General features: G+C 39.6%; 1 protein-coding gene across 2 annotated transcripts in view; it reads left to right on the top strand.

Annotated features, from left to right (window-relative positions):
• ATP10A (ATPase phospholipid transporting 10A (putative)) overlaps positions 1 to 19,312 on the top strand; it is a 111,346-nt gene that overhangs the window by 79,332 nt on the left and 12,702 nt on the right. For both annotated transcript variants that reach the window (XM_082751675.1, XM_082751676.1), the window contains 8 exons: positions 2,545 to 2,762; positions 4,161 to 4,355; positions 5,839 to 6,400; positions 12,423 to 12,526; positions 12,684 to 12,810; positions 15,009 to 15,193; positions 16,539 to 16,860; positions 18,553 to 18,629. In XM_082751675.1, coding sequence (XP_082607801.1) covers positions 2,545 to 2,762; positions 4,161 to 4,355; positions 5,839 to 6,400; positions 12,423 to 12,526; positions 12,684 to 12,810; positions 15,009 to 15,193; positions 16,539 to 16,860; positions 18,553 to 18,629 — 1,790 coding nt within the window. The remainder of the gene's footprint in view (positions 1 to 2,544; positions 2,763 to 4,160; positions 4,356 to 5,838; positions 6,401 to 12,422; positions 12,527 to 12,683; positions 12,811 to 15,008; positions 15,194 to 16,538; positions 16,861 to 18,552; positions 18,630 to 19,312) is intronic.

Genomic DNA, 19,312 nt, shown 5'->3' with positions numbered 1-19,312 from the left:
ATATGTAAGACTGCACTTGAGAAGATGTTGAAAGGTGCTAAGGCCTTTTTTTTTCTTTTTTTATACAAGCTTACCTTGGTATGAAATGGAAATAAAAGCCTCAGTATCAAAAGAGTTACATTTTACTTGGTTAAATGAGATTCCAGTCTTATATCTACTTTCTGCATGGCTCTTTCCTTCTCTGCATGCCTGGGTTTCCTGTGGAAGGAAACTGGGATGCTGGGAGAACCACTGAGCAGCCTGGCTCACATCTTGATCGAGGGCCTGGATCGGTGCTTACGGCACGCTGCAGGCTCCTTTTGATACAGGCAAACCTATGAGCTGTTGGATTAAATTCACAAGTAGGGATCTGCAGTTCCACTGGGAAAATGCATAGAGGCTTACAGAGCAGAAGAAGGTGAGAATTAGTGAGCGTGAGTGATGGAGCAGGTCCATTTTGTGCTGCCATTTTGTTGCACACGCAACAAGTCCCAGGGAGCAGCCTGTGCGGGTGAAGTGAATTTTATTTCCATGCAGCCCATTACCATACAACAGAAGGGCCAAGAAGACCATAAACCCTCATTTTTTGAGCTGTCTTCTAGGTTTCGTCATTCGCATCAAAGTACAAGGTGGGCAGTGAAAGGAGAAGCCAGTGGTGCTGTGCTCTTCTGTGTGCAACTGTGTGGCTCACGGAGCAGCTGCCCTCACAGCGCTGGAGGTGCTGTTGCTCAACCTCTTTCCCATCACATAACACAGAGGAGCATGAATCACTCCAAATAATGCTAATGAAGGAACATCCTCAATCATCCAGTTGGTCTACGTAAATCTCAAGGTCCAGCCTCTAGGGCTGTATATGAGCTATGGGGCAAAACTTATCTGCAGTGTGCCCTGAACTCTGCTCTCCATGTCTCCAGAAGCACTGTGGCCCTTCCTACCTCCATGGTCTGAATTTTCTTCCAGCAAAATCTAAGGGTGTTGCATACTCCAGACTGCTCTAGGCACACAGTCAGAGCAAGGCCTGGGTGTGTATTTACAGCCAGGAACTGGGAACCTCTCCGAGCTCCCGCGTTTCAGACAGAGCCTGAACACGTTCCAAATAGATGTGAAAAACACTCTGATGTACAATACTGTACTGGTAGAGCTATCACTAGATACTGTGTGTGGTCCGACTTCAATGCCTCTGACCACCTTCTGACAGCTAAAACATGTTTGAAAATTACAGCGGATGGCAAGGATGGGTTTTTCTTTGATCATAAAGCTAGCCACATTAAAATGATCCCATGCCAAATGCACTGTATGTGATACAAGCTTTTTTTTCCCAGGAAATATTTCGAAAGAAAAATCTTCATGTGCAATTTTTTTATTTTTTTTTTTTGTTAAAAGCCTGAATAATTAACTTACATGCTAGTGATTTATCATTTGACTTTAGGAAATCTAATTTGTTACACTAGGGAACCGAAACAGAGCAGAGCCACAAGTATGTAACTTGTACTGTACATCTGCATAGTGTGGATTATTTTGAGAGTATAATGAGAGGCTTTTCAATGAATACCTAATGAAGGAATAAATAGGTACCTGTTAAAACGGCATGTGCCTGTCTAATGAATAACCTAGGCTATTAAGCGCCCGTGATCTTTAGGAATGGAAAAATATGTTATACATCAGTTACAACTAAATGGAAGCTGTTATTAGATGGGCTGGATTGCACAGCTCTTTCACACCTTTTCCTTCTGCTTCATTTTTATCTTCTACACATCGAAATGTCTAGATTGGTTTCTAACTGTAATTGTTGTAGCTGGAGTCTCGACTAGCAAAGTACTCCTCTGAAATGCCTCATTTGGAAAAATGGGCTCATTCTGTGCATGTACAGCAGTTGAAGGTACAGTAAGTGTGGTACCGCGTGTGGCATTGCTCCCTCTGTCACGCCAGTCACAGGGGAGGGGACAGACCCCAGTGTGCTTTTTGTAGTAGAATGGGAATCAGGCATCTGGGTTCACATCTCCCCTCTGCAGCAGATGGACCTGACTTTGAGCAAGGCTTTCACACAGTCTGAGCAAGTTGTGCTCTGTAGGCATGCTTGGAGGGTAGATGCTGGACACTCTGGTTGTCAGCTAACTGCAGTTGGATAGATGTGACATTTTTGCTGGAAAATACTCGGCGAAATTTCCATATGCTGTTGGGAAGGACAAGAAAGTTTTCTGGATTGTTTAGTTCCGTCTCAGACTGCAGTGAAATCCCTATTATTTGGCTGATTTCATCAAGCTGAGTTGTGGAATAGTCTTCGGGAGCACAGAGAGTTACCACAGAGTCTTAACTGCCTCGCGGAGAGTGTGATGATGAGGGAGGCTGTGCATTGCATCACATTTCTCATTATGTTATCTGAATCCTCCCTTAGATACTACCAGGCAATTAGGACGTTGTTATCCCCTGATAATGGAATCATTCATTCTCACTGGGAAAGCACAGTATAAGAGTAAAACCAGATCGCTTCGACAAAGTCAGCATGTCCCTTTTCCCTCCTTCTCAGCCACGTTTAACATATGCAATGTGTATTTTTCCTGATAGCCAAACGGTTAGCGATGTACCAAGAACCTGATTCCGAGGAAGAAGAAGCAGCCCCCAAAGGAGGAAATTTATCCCAGCGTGACAGTATCTGCAGCCATCAGAGCATCAAAGTAGTCCACAGAAGCCAGAGTACCAAAACCCACCGCCGCACTGGTAGCAGAGCTGAAGCGAAAAGAGCAAGCATACTCTCGAAGCATACTGCATTCAGTAGCCCAATGGTAAGTCGTAAGAACTAAATGTGCAGCGTCCTGTATTTTTTAGCAGAACAATGTCCTGAAAAGGGAAAGATAAAGAAAGCTGTGGTGCATTGCGTACCTCTCATAGATTTCATCTTGGCATTTTTTCTTCTGGACTTAGAGTTTATACAAAAACAACCAAATGCAGCCATAGATCTTATCTAAATACCTTCTCTGTAGGAACAATCTAAAGGCAAAGAGAATCTGAAACCTTTGTTTTTGATTTTGAAAAGAAAATGTATGCCTCCCCTTTATTTACAGAGGCTGAGAGTAGCATAGGGTTGGAGATAACGGATTCTAATTGCTCTGCTTATGCCTCTCCTTTTATTTTTTGACAGAGGGTTTTAAAACTAACAAGTGCTGGACTGCAATGCTCCATTCTTAGACACTGCTGACATACACAACAGCATAATTTTTATTGTGATTCAAGAATATCAGTGGATTGCACATGTATTAAAAAAAAAAAAAAAGAAAAAAAAACTTTATGTTTCAAATGCTGGTGAATTTGTGTCCTTACAACTTTGCTTTGGTTAATTTATTTTATGCTATTGTAATTCCATGGAAATTTTGCCTGAGCTGAATCATAATAGGAGAGCAGAGAAGCCAAGTCTTCTCTATCTAGGGATTTGTATTGTTGTACTGTTGACACAAATCCACCCTCAAAACAAACTATGAATATGGGCAAAGAAAGATGCTGTTTGCAGTGGTGGAACTTCACGATTTCAGTCAAGAGTAAGTTCTTTCAGTACAATTTGAAGCTGTACTTTTTGCACACGTGGTTCAGTGGTTGCTCATATTCATCAGCTGCTGAGCATCAGCAGATAAAATAAAATTCTACTGAAGAAAAAGCCTCAGTTCGGTTTATCTATTAGCCTTTTGTATCCTAGTATCCTGGTATCTTAAGAAATACCAGAGTTTGCTCTGATAAGAAATAGATGAAAGAAGTGGAAAGTGCTGATGAAATAAGAGTAGAAAGTGCTCTGTGTTTCTGTATAAAAAAAGCACAAAGTGCTCGCAAATGTGTGGATAGAATCTGATCTCTAACAAACAATCCACCAGGCAGAGGAATATTACTGTGTAACTCTTCCCCTGTCCACTACTCCTAAAGTAGATGAATATTGCCAGTATAATTATCCAGTATAATTAGTAGGGAAAAAAGCTGACAACACAGTTACTCACATTTCCATTTCTATCAGTAGCCGTATTATTAACTGTTTATTGTCTAGAATGGGTGTACTACAGTCCTCTCCACCTCCACTCTGTGGCATGAGGCCACCATAAAACTCTTGGTGTTGACACTGTTTTGGACTCTTTGATTGCTTGATGCTGCTTTGGAAACTTGCAGAGTCAATGATACTAATCACTGCTATTTATTATTAGGAGAAGGATATCACACCAGATCCTCGCTTGTTAGAAAAGGTGAATGAATGTGCGAAGCATCTGGAGATCATGAGGAGCCATGAACAGCCATTATCCCATCTGAGTCCAGAGCTATGTGACATTTTTGACTTCTTCATCGCTTTGACTATATGCAATACGGTTGTGGTTACTGCACCAAATCAGCCCCGCCAGAAGGTAGGTTAAAGAAACTGCAAAACAGAGTTTAAGGGTCACTTCTACTGATACTAATTTATCTCTTAAGAGGGAGATGTGAAAATTGCTTGTTCTAGTGAGAAACAACTAGAACTAGTTGCGAGATGATTCCTAGAAGTGCAGTGTGAATGAGCAGGTTCAGTCAAGCATTGGTTACATGAAGCAAGTTGACTATTTCATTTACCTTCAGGGTAAGAAATGCTTATATATATATATATAAGCATTTATAATTTGAAGATACTTCTGAAAATTTCCTGAGTTCATGTACTGTAACTTAATTGATAAATATATATATACACGTATATGTATATATGTAAGTATTTAAGTCTGTGTGGAAACAAATTTGTAAATATGCAAGGCTTCCCAGAAAAGAATATAAGCTGTCAGTGCATGTTTTGTAAATATGGATTAAATTAAGAAAAGGGTCAGATGTTTGTGTTTTTTTTTAAAAAAAAAAAAAAGTTTTGAAAGAGAATATGCTTGAGAAACATTGCTTAAATCTTTCAAACTGTGTAAAAGATGCATCTTTAGCTCATTGTGAGAAATAATGATCACTAATGCTTGAATTGGCTTAAACCAGTATCACTGATGAATAAGGACTTCAACAATGCAATCCCAAGATGATCTGTAAGACAAAGCTATAGTGGAATGTAGTGTTAAAGCTAGCCCACAGCTGGAATTTCCATTCTGGAGAAAATTCTGAGATCTGTTTCTGTTCCAAATTGGAATAAAATTTGAACTAGTCTGCAAGATCACATGGTTTTGTGCCAGGGAAGCATTTGGAGAATGCTAAATTCTGCTGCTTTAGGAATGCTACACTGTTATGCAATAATTGAAAATATATTACTATGAATGTGCTATTACAGTTTATAGCATTGTATAAAGGATTTAAATAAACTAAGGTAAGTGATAAAGTGAAGTGAACTGAAGGTAAAAGAGAAGACAGTAGAAGTTATTTATAATATATTGCTACTGAAGACATCACTGACATTGGAATATTCTCATAAAACTTTTCTGGTACCACACTTCTCAAAAGAAAGCTCTGGCATTAGCGTATTTTTTACTACCTTCACCAAATATGCACAAAGAATGCCAATGCTTCCTGCTAGCAATAGCCTTTCAGTATGTACTACTGGTGGTGGTCCAACACTGATCGTCTATCCATTAGTCATATCTGAGGAGGTGAAAGGAGAACTAATATTTTAAATGCAAGCATACATACTTTCACAAAGAGACACAGTTCTGAAGTTTTAGGTTTATGGTTTTGGTTTTGTTGTTGTTTTTTTTGCTAATAAGTCAGTTTTGTCCATTTACTTTCCCTTCTCAAATGACAAATGCCATTACTTTCTGCCCTCAAAGAGATTCCCTTCTTAAGTTGGAGCTCCTTAGACTGAATGTCACTGTCTAAATTCTTGTACAACTTTTCTTTAGGTTTTGTTCATTGGTTTGTTTCTTGCTTCTCAAGGTTAGAGATCGATTTGAACTAAAATCTCCAGTAAAAACCATAGAAGACTTCATCCGAAGATTCACTCCCAGTCGCTTGACCTCTGGATCTAACAGCAGCAGTTCATCTAGCCTAGCTACAAATAAATCAATGCACAGATGTGGTTTAAGTGTTCTTTCATCTACATCTACTGAGAGCACTTTATTAAAACTGGAAGAGAAGCTGGCATACTCTGCACAGATGAATAACAATGGCTACAGCTCCCAGCAAGGCAGGATACCTGTAGGGAGTGGACCTGAGGAAGGAGAACTCCGTTATGAAGCAGAGAGTCCAGATGAAGCTGCTCTCGTCTATGCAGCAAGGGCATATAACTGTTCTCTGGTTGGAAGGCTGTCTGACCAGGTATCAGTGGAGCTACCTCACCTGGGAACATTAAACTTTGAAGTATTACATACGTTGGGCTTTGATTCCATCAGGAAGAGGATGTCAGTAGTGGTCAGACATCCTCTCACAGATGAGATAAATGTTTACACTAAAGGAGCAGATTCAGTTATTATGGATCTTCTTCTACCCTGTTCTTCAGGTATGTCTCTCCTTTGGGGCCTGGGGGAGGTGGTTCTGCTTTAGTGCTGAAAACTCACGTCTTACTGCCTGCTCTAGCATGTAGACCTGCCTGCTTTTGTTGTGAATACAGGGAATGGTAGAATGGCAGCCATCTCTCTTCTTTTATAATACTTTGTTATTACAGCAAATTTTCTGTAACAAATTACTGGTTCTTTACCTTACAAGAATTAGTTAAAATAATTACTGTACAAGAACTTCGACTAGCAAACTTTATTTTGAAACTATTATATCTTGAAACTCTGCCAAAGCAAATTTCTTCAGAAAAACTTGCCTGGCGGTGCTTGGCTATTTCAGTATTTTATATGAAACTCAAGTGGTTCCTACTCCAGCTCCTCTATGTGTTTAATCTGTGAATCTTTACCTCCTTTTGTTATAATATGTTTACATAAATCAAAGTTTTTGTATTGCGTTTGACAATGATGCTAACAATCGGACATCAGAACAGAAAGATAGTGGCAAAATAAGGAGAGATGCTGTTCAGATGAGAAATTTTTGCGTCAAATAGAACAGACGTGTAGCTGGGAACAGGTGACCATGGACTACTTCCCTGAAGTCTGAAGCACCCAGATGTCACCTGAAACAGGGACAACTCTAAATAGCTGCTAATCGTAGTGTGTTAGATTCAAGAAGAACCCTGTAAGATTTCAGAAGTTAGTGGAAACACAGGGGCGTCAGTTCGCATGAATCAGTTTGCATCTAATTTACTGCATGTTCAACACTGAATTTAATCGAGTGTTTAAGGGTTACCCCAGTATGAATGGACAGAACCCGAAAGTGCTAGAGGTGCTTCCTGTGTGTCACTAGTGCATTGACTTTGTGGTTACATTGACATTAGCTGGAGTAAACAATTGTGAAAGGCTTATACTGTGTAATTTTAGTTTAATGAAATACAGAAAAATGTTGGCATTACTTTTCTGTTTACAGCGACATAAATCAAAGCACAGCCAAAAAATTAAGAACAACTTGTCCTTAACTAACAACAAAGTATTCATGAATAATTTTCTGGTAAAGATCTGATATCACAGAAGGTACATACAGCATCTTTGGAAACTTGGTTCCCTCTAAAGAACTGAGAGAATTTGGAGTACTGAGAAGAAGTACTAATAACATACCCGGAAAACAGTGTTTGGGAATGAGTTCTCAGAATGAGAACTGAGCATTAAAATGAAATGATTATTTTATGCCAAGTCTCAAATATTTTTTCACCTCCGTAAAATAAAAATATTATAGACTATGTTTGAAACTACTGTGTACATTCATGGTAGATACAATGGGTGGAAGAATTTTCGAGCAAATTTCAGGTGGGTCTAGGATCTAGATGGGCAACAAGACCAGCTAGAAACCAACCAACGGCAACATTACAAAAGTTGGTGTGGGTCAGAAATGCAGGAGCAGGGTTCCTGTATATTGTTAGCAGCGAGGAAATTCCATAGCTGGGCAAATACAGTGATTCCAGCATCTTCACAGACAAGCGAATTGAACAATGCTTTGAGTTTGTGCTTTTCTTTTTCTTCTTCTCTTTTTTTTTTTTTTTAGCCCAAAATGAACTGCATTTTAGTGTATTTTGCTTTAGCAAGCAATGTAAAGTGCAGTCACTATAACTTCATAAGCAGTTTCCCTTATTTTCTAGCCATCTGATCCACTGCTGGCTTCAGTAATTCTGTGAGTTTCAGCGGATCTGTCTGAAAAATGTTTGACATTTCTCTTGAACAGCTTCACTCATGGAATTGAACTCAGAGTCTCTGCTTGCTGTATCCTAACATTAGTGGACAGTTTGTAAATTCCTGAGGGAGATGCCTCTTTTTCATGCTACGGGGAGGTATTCCCCAGGTAGAGGGGTCCTCCAAGGACTTATGCTATGAATATTATATATATATATCGCTGGATCCATCTGTGGTTTAATTCTGTTCTCTGTTGATAATGGTATGTGTGAGGGGAAATGTAAATATTACAAGAATTCAGGCATTTATCCTTTTAAGTAATGGACCAGTAAGTGAATCAATGTGACAGCTAATCCCAGTGCTCTTGTTTTGCTATCTTAATGCCTCAGGGATGTGTAAATTGTACACAAGTCAAGTGTGCATTTTGAGACTTTGTGATACGTGTGCTCTCAGTCTGAAAGATCAAGGCAGTGCTGTGTCCATAATCTCCTTGCACAACTGTGTCCTACAAAACACAAAGGTTCTGTTTCTGAGGAAGAGACTTTTAAAATGCCACAAGGAGCAGCCCAAAATTAGATGCAAAAGCACTGTGCTGTAGCTTCAGTTGTATCTCATCAAAAAAAAAAAACAAAAAACACTGTGAGCTTTGAAACTTGCAAGTTTCTGAATTCCCTCCATTCGTTCTGCTTGTGCATCTAGCTGAGACCCTGAAAGCTGACATTTTCTGATAGCACACAGATATTTTCAAAAGCCTTGAAATGATTCCCAAAAGCATATTGTTTTTACTTTATCTCAACAGTCTCTATGTTCATAAATAAGAAAGTTACTGTTTGAGTCAATAACCAACTCGCACAGGAACTGTGAACATAAGTCACTGAGAAAACAATGACTGGGCTGGCTTTTTACAGCTTGTGATTATGGAAGGAAATGAAGCAAGCAAAATGCCACTAGCTCTCTATCATTCTTCTGTAGAAGACATATTTACTGGTTTTCACTTCCATAGTGCATGCGGTCGTGCTGCTAAGCATAGGAACTGCATCATCCCAACTAAAAAGAATCTCCACTACTGTATTTTGTCTGCAAGAGATTTCTTCCCCCCTTTTAACTTCTGAACCCAAGGTGAATCTCCAGATAAGACCGATAAGGCATATGGAGAGCTAGCAGGAGTTTTAGCTCTCATTGGTGTGCTGGTGGAGGACAGAAGTGCAGTCATTCCTGCTGGAACTGAGAATTCACATGGAAAGTGGTGCGCACATCTCTGTTTGTAGAAAATTACTGTCTTTGTTCATTGAAACATTATGATCTTGCATTAGTGCCCATGGTATTCAGACAGATCTGAAGTGATTAACGCCACTTAACCTAAGAGTAGGTAGAAATGGCTTTTGCTGTGTTTAAGCACCTTTTCAAATTTGCACTGTTTGAAATCAGTGAGTGACTGAAATAACCAGTAGCATAAGACTGTGTGGGACATGCAAGAAATACAGCGTTTGTCTCTGGAACAGTGATGTATCACAATAAATTAGGAACAGTGCTTGCCTACTTTATTCTTTTAAAGTGAAAAAAGGCTGATTCAGTCATACAAGCAGCCTCCAAGAAGATGTGCTGCAGTACTTCTCCCAGAAAAAAAAAAAATAATAATAATAATTTATTATACAGCCAACTCGCATATGCCAAAAAGACTATTATGCACAGATAGAAACAAAGCTAAATGAGTAATACATCTGCACTATCCATCTGAGAAAATCTGTATATAGGTAGCATTAATAGATAGATAGACAGGCCTACCAGGATATTCCTACCAGTATTTGCCACATGACTTTAATTAGAGATGAGGAATGCAAGGAATACTCCAGTCTTTCCGGAGTCCTTTAGGAACATCTGGGTGTGTGCACTTCCAGCTTTGCAGACCTGGAGAAGATGAAATAGTCTTTAAAGGTGACAAAATAGCTATACAGAAAGTAAAATACGCTGACATATGGTCAAGGTAACAGGATCGAAAAACAGAATATCGGGATTCCAAACACCCAACTGCTTCCTTCCTCCAGTATCAGAATCACAAAATCACAGGATGGTTGAGGTGGGAAGAGACCTCTGGATATCATCTAGTTCAACCCCCCTGCCGAGCAAGATTACCTGCATATTGCACAGGATGGCATCCAGGCAGGTTTTGAATATCTCCAGAGAAGGAGACTCCACAACCTCTCTGGGCAACCTGTCCTAGTGCTCTGTCACCCTCCCAGTAAAGAAGTGCCCCCTCATATTCAGCCAGAACCTCCCGTGCTTCCGTTTGTGCCCATTGCCTCTCGTCCTGTCACTGGGCACAACAGAAAAGAGACCAGCTCCGTCCTCTTGACAGCCTCCCTTCAGACATTTATACACATTGGTGAGGTCTCCCCTCAGTCTTCTCTTTTCCAGGCTAAACAGGCCCAGTTCTCTCAACCTGTCCTCGTACAACAGGTGCTTCAGGCCTCTAATCATTTAGTAGCTCTCCTTCGGACTCACCCCAGTAGCTCCATATCCCTGTTGTACTGGGGAGCCCAGAACTGGACACAATGTTCCAGGTGTGGCCTCACCAGGGCTGAGTAGAGGGGCAGGATCACCTCCCTCGACCTGCTGGCAACACTCCTAATGCACCCCAGGACACCATTGCCCTTCTTGGCCACCAGGGCCCATTGCTGGCTCATGGTTCACCTGCTGTCCACCAGGACCAGCAGGACAGCCCCCAGCCTGTACTGGTGCTTGGGGTTATTCCTCCTGAGGTGCAGGACCCTGTGCTTCCCCTTCTTGAACTTGATGAGGTTCCTCTCCATCCAGCTGTCTGGCCTGTCGAGGTCCCTCTGAACGCAGTACTGCTAAATGTACTGAAGCCTCCAAATGCCCAATTAGAGATGGTGCTGCTGTATAAATAAAAAAGTGTTGATGTGTTTAGTAGACATATATATGTACACATGGTCACATACAGCAAGATCAAGTTGAGTATGGCTGCATGCTGAGAACATGGGCACTGAAAAGTATAAACAAGAGGAGATTCCTGTCATCTAATTTAGATAGCTACATTTTTGGTCAGTTGAGAGAGATATGCACATGCAGTGGTCAGCTCAGAGCATCTATATTAGGTCTCTGCAAGCGCTCAGACTTCTGGTGTTGAGTAATGCTCACCTGACTCAGTGGTTACAGTACAAATACCAGATACAAATGACACAAATAGCGCATTAAGAAACAGCTCCAATTACAAAATCATAATCCTGAGATGATTCTACAAAGCCAAAAAACATGCAGACTTTTTTTTTTTTTTTAAATGAATGACATCAGAGAATAGGAAACTTGCCTCAAGGCACCAGTCATCCCCATCAATGGTTTCAATCTAAAAACAGTTTCCTTTAGCAGTAACACTGCAATTCGTATTATTGAAGGTCGCTATGACAGTACATTGTACATGAACCTGTCTTGATCCCAGATGATAAAAAAGATACATATCACCTGTTTTTAACTTTTGAAGACCTCATTTCAGGTAATGAGATGGAACAAAATGTGTTACCATCATATTCATTAATCTTTTTGGAGCACAGTGTGAGTACATTGAAACAATCCCTGCTAAAGGGAGAAAAGGAACAGAGGTTCAGTCCCGATTCTGAACTCTGACACATGGCTTTAAGGGGGGAAAAAACTGAGTAGAAGTTGGGCTGATGCACTCAAGGTAGAACTAGTTGTGAGGTCTGCATAAATGTAGATTGTGTTTTGAATGCAATCAAAGTCACACCTAGAACTTCTTGCATTGACTCAGACCAATAGGTAGTGTAGTATCCGTACAGTACTGACAGTAGTACTAGTATCTTCATATCCTTAGATATACAAAACAGAGCACCGCTTCTCCTTCTTTTGAGATATTAACCTATGAGGAAAACTAAGTGCTATTTTTAAAAGTATCATTTTTCTGTACGTAATGATATGTACAGAAGCCTTTGCTAATACTCTATTTGAAATCATACTTCTCTTTCTGACATTATTGTTTGCTGTGAAGATTATCAAGATTTCTCAAAGTATTCAAGACAAACAAATACTTAAGGAGTTAGAAAAAGACAGTCTTTCTAACATAAAATCACAATGACATTTAAAGAGAGAGGAAAGAAAAGATAGAACAAAAAGATACAATTTTTTTCTAAATTGAATGTTTTACTTGAAAGTTTTCCAAGAGATATTAACAGTTCTTTAAAAGTTTCAGTTTTAATGTGGTGGTACAGTTAGTACCGTAGACACATTCGTATTCTCTGAGGCCATTCAACTGCTGTTATTTTTCAATCACCTTTTATTCTGCTCTAGGTGACCCTCGGGGCAAACATCAAAAAAAAATCCAAACCAAAACCCAGAATTACCTTAATCTGTATGCTGTAGATGGGCTGCGGACCCTGTGCATTGCAAAAAGAGTAAGTAATAAGAATAAGTAAAAAGTTTGACAAAGATTACTGAAGACATTTATTAATTTATTGTTCTTGATTTATAACTTTCTTTTTCATTTTATTCAGTAAAGCATGAATACCTCTGCATCACTTTGACTGTGCCCTCACATACTCTTTTAAACAGGTTCTCAGCAAAGAGGAGTATGCCTGTTGGTTAAAAAGTCATTTGGAAGCAGAATCTTCTACAGAAAATCGTGAAGAACTCCTGTTTCAGTCAGCACTGCAGATAGAGAAGAATCTGCATCTGCTAGGTAATGAAATGAGAGCTGGACATGAAGTTAAAGTGTGTTAAAAATTCTGAAAGCTTGGCTATGAAATCCATTCTTTCCTTTAAATGCTTTGTGACAGTACAGAAACTTGCTTCTTTTGGACTTTGTTGTAGCTGTCATGTGCAGCACCACAAAGGAATGGGATTATAATTAATGTAAAAGACATATCCTGTTTTTCTTGCTCCTGCAATCATTTTATCACTAGTGAAATGAGTGGAGTAAAACAAGAGATGCATTTGACGCAATATCATAAATGGGAACTGCTGCTCTAAGTAGGAGGAGGACTTGTCCGAAACCTGTCTACAGAATTTCTTTGGCTTAGTGCCACTTTACCATGTCAGAGAGTTCCATGACTCCAGGGGCACCAGAGATGCTCGTAAAGCAAAGCTCATAAACTACAGTTGTGAAAGGCATCAACTCTCATATACATCAGGTTTAGCACGTGTTCTCGGGGCCTCTGTGGAAGGGGACTGCAGTACTTTGTAATGGTGTAGATAAGATCAGTGTATGTAAAATGTATTCCGAGGACAAAGTCATCCTGTTTCCCTGCTCAGCTGAGATGTAGAAAGCACTGAGATTCTAAAATGTTATATACCCTCTATTACTCCAAACATCCAACTGCTTTTTCTGGCAGGAGAACTGGGACAGTCATCACACTGAGGGAACTAACAACCTTCAGTATTTGCCAACAGGCCTGTCTCTGGGAGGCGAGATCCACCTCACCCAACTTCTGATGTGTCTACTCTAAATCTCTCAGGCTCCCTATATAACCAGAGGAGAGAGAAAAAAAAAAAAAAAAAAAAAAAAACAAAACAAAACAAAACAAAAGTGCAGTTCATTTGATCTGACTTAGATACCTGCTTTAGGATTAGAAGCATGGCTTCTCTCTGACTTAAAGGGGTCCATGAGGTCACTAGTTCTGACCACATTAATTGGGAAAATCCCACCATGTTTGTCCCTGTTGGCTCAGTAAAAAAATAGTGAAATTGAACTGTGGGATTAGTAAATGAGCTCTAGGCAGAAGTAAACTACCTGTTCAGCCAGGGATCATTACCCAGGAACCTCATAATGTGGTTTGTGTCTTGCAGTGGTCAGTTAAGCTTAGGTTTTGGGAATAAAACAGTGAGTCTGGTAAGGGAATGTCTTTTCCTTTGTGCACTGTTAAGATAATAAAAGCTTTCATCACATTGCACTAGGAATGTGTTTTCACCTACATGACTGGTGCTCAGATTTTGGGAGGATTTCTAATGCTAAAATGTTTTTGTTCAAAGAACAGCCATAGCAATAATAAATAGCTGACAGAAGTTCACTTTCTTTTTCCTGTTGCTCCAGGTAATTTGCATGTTTGTTATTTCCAGGTTCTCTGGTAGTGAGGGCTTACATGTCCTTGCATTGAAACTACTCTGAAACTCAGTGGAACACTGACATGTCAGTGATGACATTGAATTTGGTTCTCAGCTGCTTTTGCTAGAGTATTTGAAAATGGATTTATGAAAGCATAGGAAAGATACTCAGTTTACTATAAGTAAGTAGGAAGATATGCTGAAAGCATGAAAAAGCCACATTTTACTTCCACATCATGACCAACAGATACATAATTTATTCTCTACTACATCTTGTTTGGCAACCAGTGTCTTTCTGAAAGAACAAAAAGCAGCAACAAGACAGGAAGAGGTATAAGTCTAACGCCCAATGTGCAGTTGCCAAGCTGCAGTTCTGCTGTCATTCCCCTTTGAAAGGGAGAAATCTCTAGTGATCAGGCCTCTTTTAGTTGAGGAAAAGCAGTCAGGACCCTTTAGAAAAAAGCTACCTCCTAGAATCAGTATCTTTTCTAGCACCATTCAGAAGAAATGGCAAAGATACAGAGCAGAGTCACAGTAAGCAAAGGCACATCAGCCTTGTGAACCACTGATAGGACAAGTGGCATCAGGTTGCTTTTGAAGTTTTGAATTCTGGATTTGTTGTTGTCTGTTGATGCAGGTGTTTACCCTAGCTGCTTTATACTCTCTCCTGATTCCTCTAAAAAGCTGCCTGTGCAGTCTTGTAGCTATTGTTAGTTTAGTGTAGCTGTTTCCCAATGTAAGGGACTTGTTTTTTTTGAAAAATTCAAACTTAGAATTTGAGGTGAACTCTTAAGTGCTTATTTAACACGGAATAATTTGCTTTTTCTGTCTGCTTAGGTGCAACTGGCATTGAAGACCATTTACAGGACGGTGTTCCAGAAACCATTGCAAACTTGCGCAAAGCTGGGTTGCAGATTTGGGTTCTTACTGGAGACAAGCAAGAAACAGCTGTTAATATTGCGTATGCCTGCAAGCTACTAGATCATGATGAGGAAATCATCACTCTGAATGCTGAGTCACCAGTAAGCAGATCCAGTACTATACTGAAGTCTATTTGTGAACTAGCTTTGCTTTATTTTCAACTTGTACAATTAAAAGTTTGATGGCTTTTTTTCCTTTCCCTCTTTTTTTTTCTTCTTTTCCTGCTTCAACCGTAATTTTCAGGTAGGACATGTCTTTGAATACTTTTCAGTGAATTCTATTTCTAAGTTGTAATGTCATGTCATATACTTACTGCAGACATTTAACTGTGTGTTGGGATCCACCACGAATGAAAACATGCCATTAACAGCATAAATGCCTGCCTTTGGTATGCATTCTGAAAGCATCCCTAGTTTTGCTTATTGACACCAAAAGCAATCTATTATTAAATGCTTGTTGAGGGAAAAAAAAAAAAAAAAAAAAAGCTGAATTGAAAATTTCTGCTTTATTTTACACCACTGAAATGTAGTATTTTGATAACTTCATTCATGTTTTCTCGGGTGTTTTATTCTCTGGAGTTAGAAGCAGTGCTTAAATTTCAGTGCTAGCACTCAGAGTCAGAAAACCACATCTACATTAATGGCTTGCTTCCTAACAGACCTTTTCTAATTCTTCTGAATTACTGATCTTTCCTGTGCTCAACTTGTCGCAACCAGACAGTCACAGTTTACTGATATGGTCTAACATACAAGGAACCAGACCGATAGTGCTATAGTCCTTTAATGAGGTGATAAAATTGGACTTCAGATCAGCAGAGGAGAGGTAGGCCAGCAGTATCCAGCTCCAATTCCTTTCGAAAAGGAAGAAAAGATAACAGCATTTTCCGTTCTTGAGTGTATCAACTGAACTGGTAAACTGACTTTCCGTGATCTTTCGTTTTTTGTCATACTTTGCTGTACAACCAGTAGCATTTCATTTTAAATGTTCATATATTCTCAATAACATCTTTTAGTTGAGTATGTCTAGGACAGAGAATTCAGTTTAAATAACCTTTAATTGGCCTTTAACAATGCTTAACTACTTGATATGAGTTGTAGGCGTATACATGGTGCTCATCACCATGTTTAACTTGGTACTGATACTGATTATATCATTCCCCGACACTGTTATTCTGAGAAGGAGCAAAAAGAAATTAGTTTAGCATACAATAATGCATGTTAAAGAGGAGTGATTTTTTAAGCTTTTCTTGTCTTCATTGCTGTCATATCTTAGGCCAAAATTGTGTTAAGAGCTAATAGCAAAAAAGAATATTAGAGATTAAAACTTTCACAGTGCAGCAAATATAACACATTCTCCATATTCCTTATGCTTAAATATACAGCAAACACAGATGTTTGAATACATGTTCTTTTCTCTCAAGCATATTTATTCTGAATTTTTTTTCAGGAGACATGTGCTGTCTTGCTGGAGCAGTGTCTGCAATGCGTAGAGTCTAAATTTTCAAACAACACAATAGACGAAGCTACTGGAAACATGACTATTGGGTTCACCCCTCTCTATCCACCCTCTTCCTCTGTGCTTTCCAGCTTGGGCCTAGTGATTGATGGAAGGACTCTAGCTTATGCCCTGGAACCTACTCTAGAAGATAAATTTCTTGCACTAGCCAAGCGATGCCGTTCAGTACTGTGTTGTCGCTCTACCCCACTCCAAAAGAGCATGGTAGTGAAACTAGTCAGAGACAAACTCAAAGCAATGACCTTGGCAATAGGTAAATATCTCATTTTAAATATGCCCACATTGATGTTTATTGTGCCTTGATAATCTTGGGTTTTGACTTGCAACATGATCTTTCCAGCTGCTGTACAACTCACATACCTCCTAGTTTTGTCTGAAAATGTGTCAGACCACTCTAACAAGTTTATTCAAAAACAATATAAAACTCTGGAGTAGTATTTGGGATTTCCTCCTAGAGAAGTTAGGTACAGGCGATCTAGGGATGCTATGAGGTTTTAGCATGTCCAAACACTGCTGTGAAGAATTGTGTTAGCTGATACTGCGCAGAACACCATTTTGCAATACTGTGTTACACAGACCAAAAGTGTGCTCATTGTTTTTTCATCTGGTCATGATTCAGTTCAAGGTTCTGCATTTTTCATCACAAGTACGTCATACAGCATAGGCATGAATTGGCCATCTCTGTATAAGGAATGAATTTATGACAGGCATCGTGCCAGCTCTTACACTACATCCCTGCTAATTGTTCCATTGGCAGAGGTCAGATTTTGTCAGACACCCTGGTTTAAATCTTTGAGCATTTTTCATGTTTCCGTGATTTTTACGTATGATTTATGTATGACATATCAACCAGCTTTTCTTTCCCTATCTCAAGTTTAGGGTCACGTTACGCTAGAAGATACAATTGTAACATACATTGTCACAAAGCACCCTAACTTTCACCTAGATATCTTGGTTAATCATAACAGCAGCACACGTGGGTTGGACCTACCCATCAGAAATCCTAAGTATATATAATAATAGCCAGACTCCTGTGACATCCACAGCACCAAATGTGTGCTGATTATAATAATTCTCATGCCTACTGAATTATATCAACTCAACTATGCCTTCCTTGCACTTAATTTATGTCTTTGGCTGTCTGACCATGGAAATAATCATTTGAATACATGGTCAAAATGTCTAACTGGTTAACTTGAATTATCCAGAAAACTTAAAAACATTAGTGGAGACTGGGCAGCTTTGTTTTCATTCTGAGCAACATAAACATGTGGGTTAAATTCAAGCTCCTGCTCTGGCTTGAAAACTGAGTAGTTCCACTTCACTTTTAACCAACATGAGCTAACTTTGGTTGTTTCACACAGTCACAAAGACATCAGTTTTATCTCCTATCGCTTGCAGTATCATGACTAGAAACAGAGCAAGAAATGGTGACCGTGCAACCACTGTAGATAAATCTACATGTGGTGAAGTATTAAAGATCTCAGACTGGTCAACCCAAGTCAAGAATTCGTGTTTGCTTTTTAACTTTATTGCACTTTTCAGTATGTAGGCATCCTCATTGGCTTTTGGCATCCTTGCACGTTTCATTCTTAATCATACCTGACTGCAGGCAGACACTTGTCAGGAAGCAAGTGTTAGGAAGCTCATGCTTGGGAGTGTTTTAGTATTTGTACAGTTCAGGCCTGACATTTAGGTCTTACTAAAAAGAGAGGTGTTTAGTTTATTTTTGCTTGCCATGATAAAAACAGTCTACAAAGATCAGAATGTATCGGCAGCTTTGCCAAGCTTTGAAACTTATGTTCCAAAGATGGATCTTTTCCTACATCATCTCCCTTACTATACCCAGCCAAAACTCAATAATAACTAGTTTTCCTTTCCTTTGCTGTTTCCAACCTTTCCTGGTCTACTAATGACAAACAAAACCGTATTTTGCCATTTTTAGGTGATGGTGCTAATGATGTCAGTATGATCCAAGTTGCGGATGTTGGCGTGGGGATCTCTGGTCAAGAAGGCATGCAGGTAACGTTGCTCGGTCACTGAAAAGCACTCCCATGAAAGGCTGAAATAGGCACTTCCCATGCGCTAGCTTGATGAAGCTGTCTGTGGATAGCCAGCACAAATAAAGGAGCAGCTGCAAGTTACACTGAGGAGTGCCAGTTGTGCTCCATAAGAATGCTTTCAGCTTGAGTTTAAGCTTTCATTTGTTCTCAGAGCTGTGCTGAGCTTACACATGTAACCATCTCAGAAAATTCAACTTACCGGATCATTCTAAGCAATATATTTAGAGAAATCATTTATTAAATACTGGTTTCAAGGAGGAAAAAAGCTTTTCCATGTATTATTTAGACAGGAAAAAAGGTTCACTTTATTCTGGCTTTATCTTCCTCTCTTGCATTGCTTGGGTAAACTGACATTGAATAGCTGCACAAGCCCATTCAGCTGAAGCAGCTTATTTGCATGGTGTGGTGGTATCTCTTAGCCCAAACACCCACACATCTCATTCACTTAGCCCTATTCAGACAGCAGATCAGTGAAGAAAGAGAAAATTGCAGCTCTTTGCAGAACCACTGCTCCCAACAGCACCATTCCAAGTTTTGGTTTTCGCCCCATTTCCTGCCACAGGGAACATGAAGATAAAGGGACTTCCCGTGCAGGTTTTTGGATGTGTTCAGCCTGTTATTATTGTATTTGCCACTGTATAA

Source organism: Aythya marila (assembly GCF_965140915.1).
Source record: "Aythya marila genome assembly, chromosome: 1".
NCBI classification, from domain to species: Eukaryota; Metazoa; Chordata; class Aves; order Anseriformes; family Anatidae; genus Aythya; species Aythya marila.
Note: the sequence above shows the minus strand (reverse complement) of the source record. Positions and strands in the feature narration are given on the sequence as shown.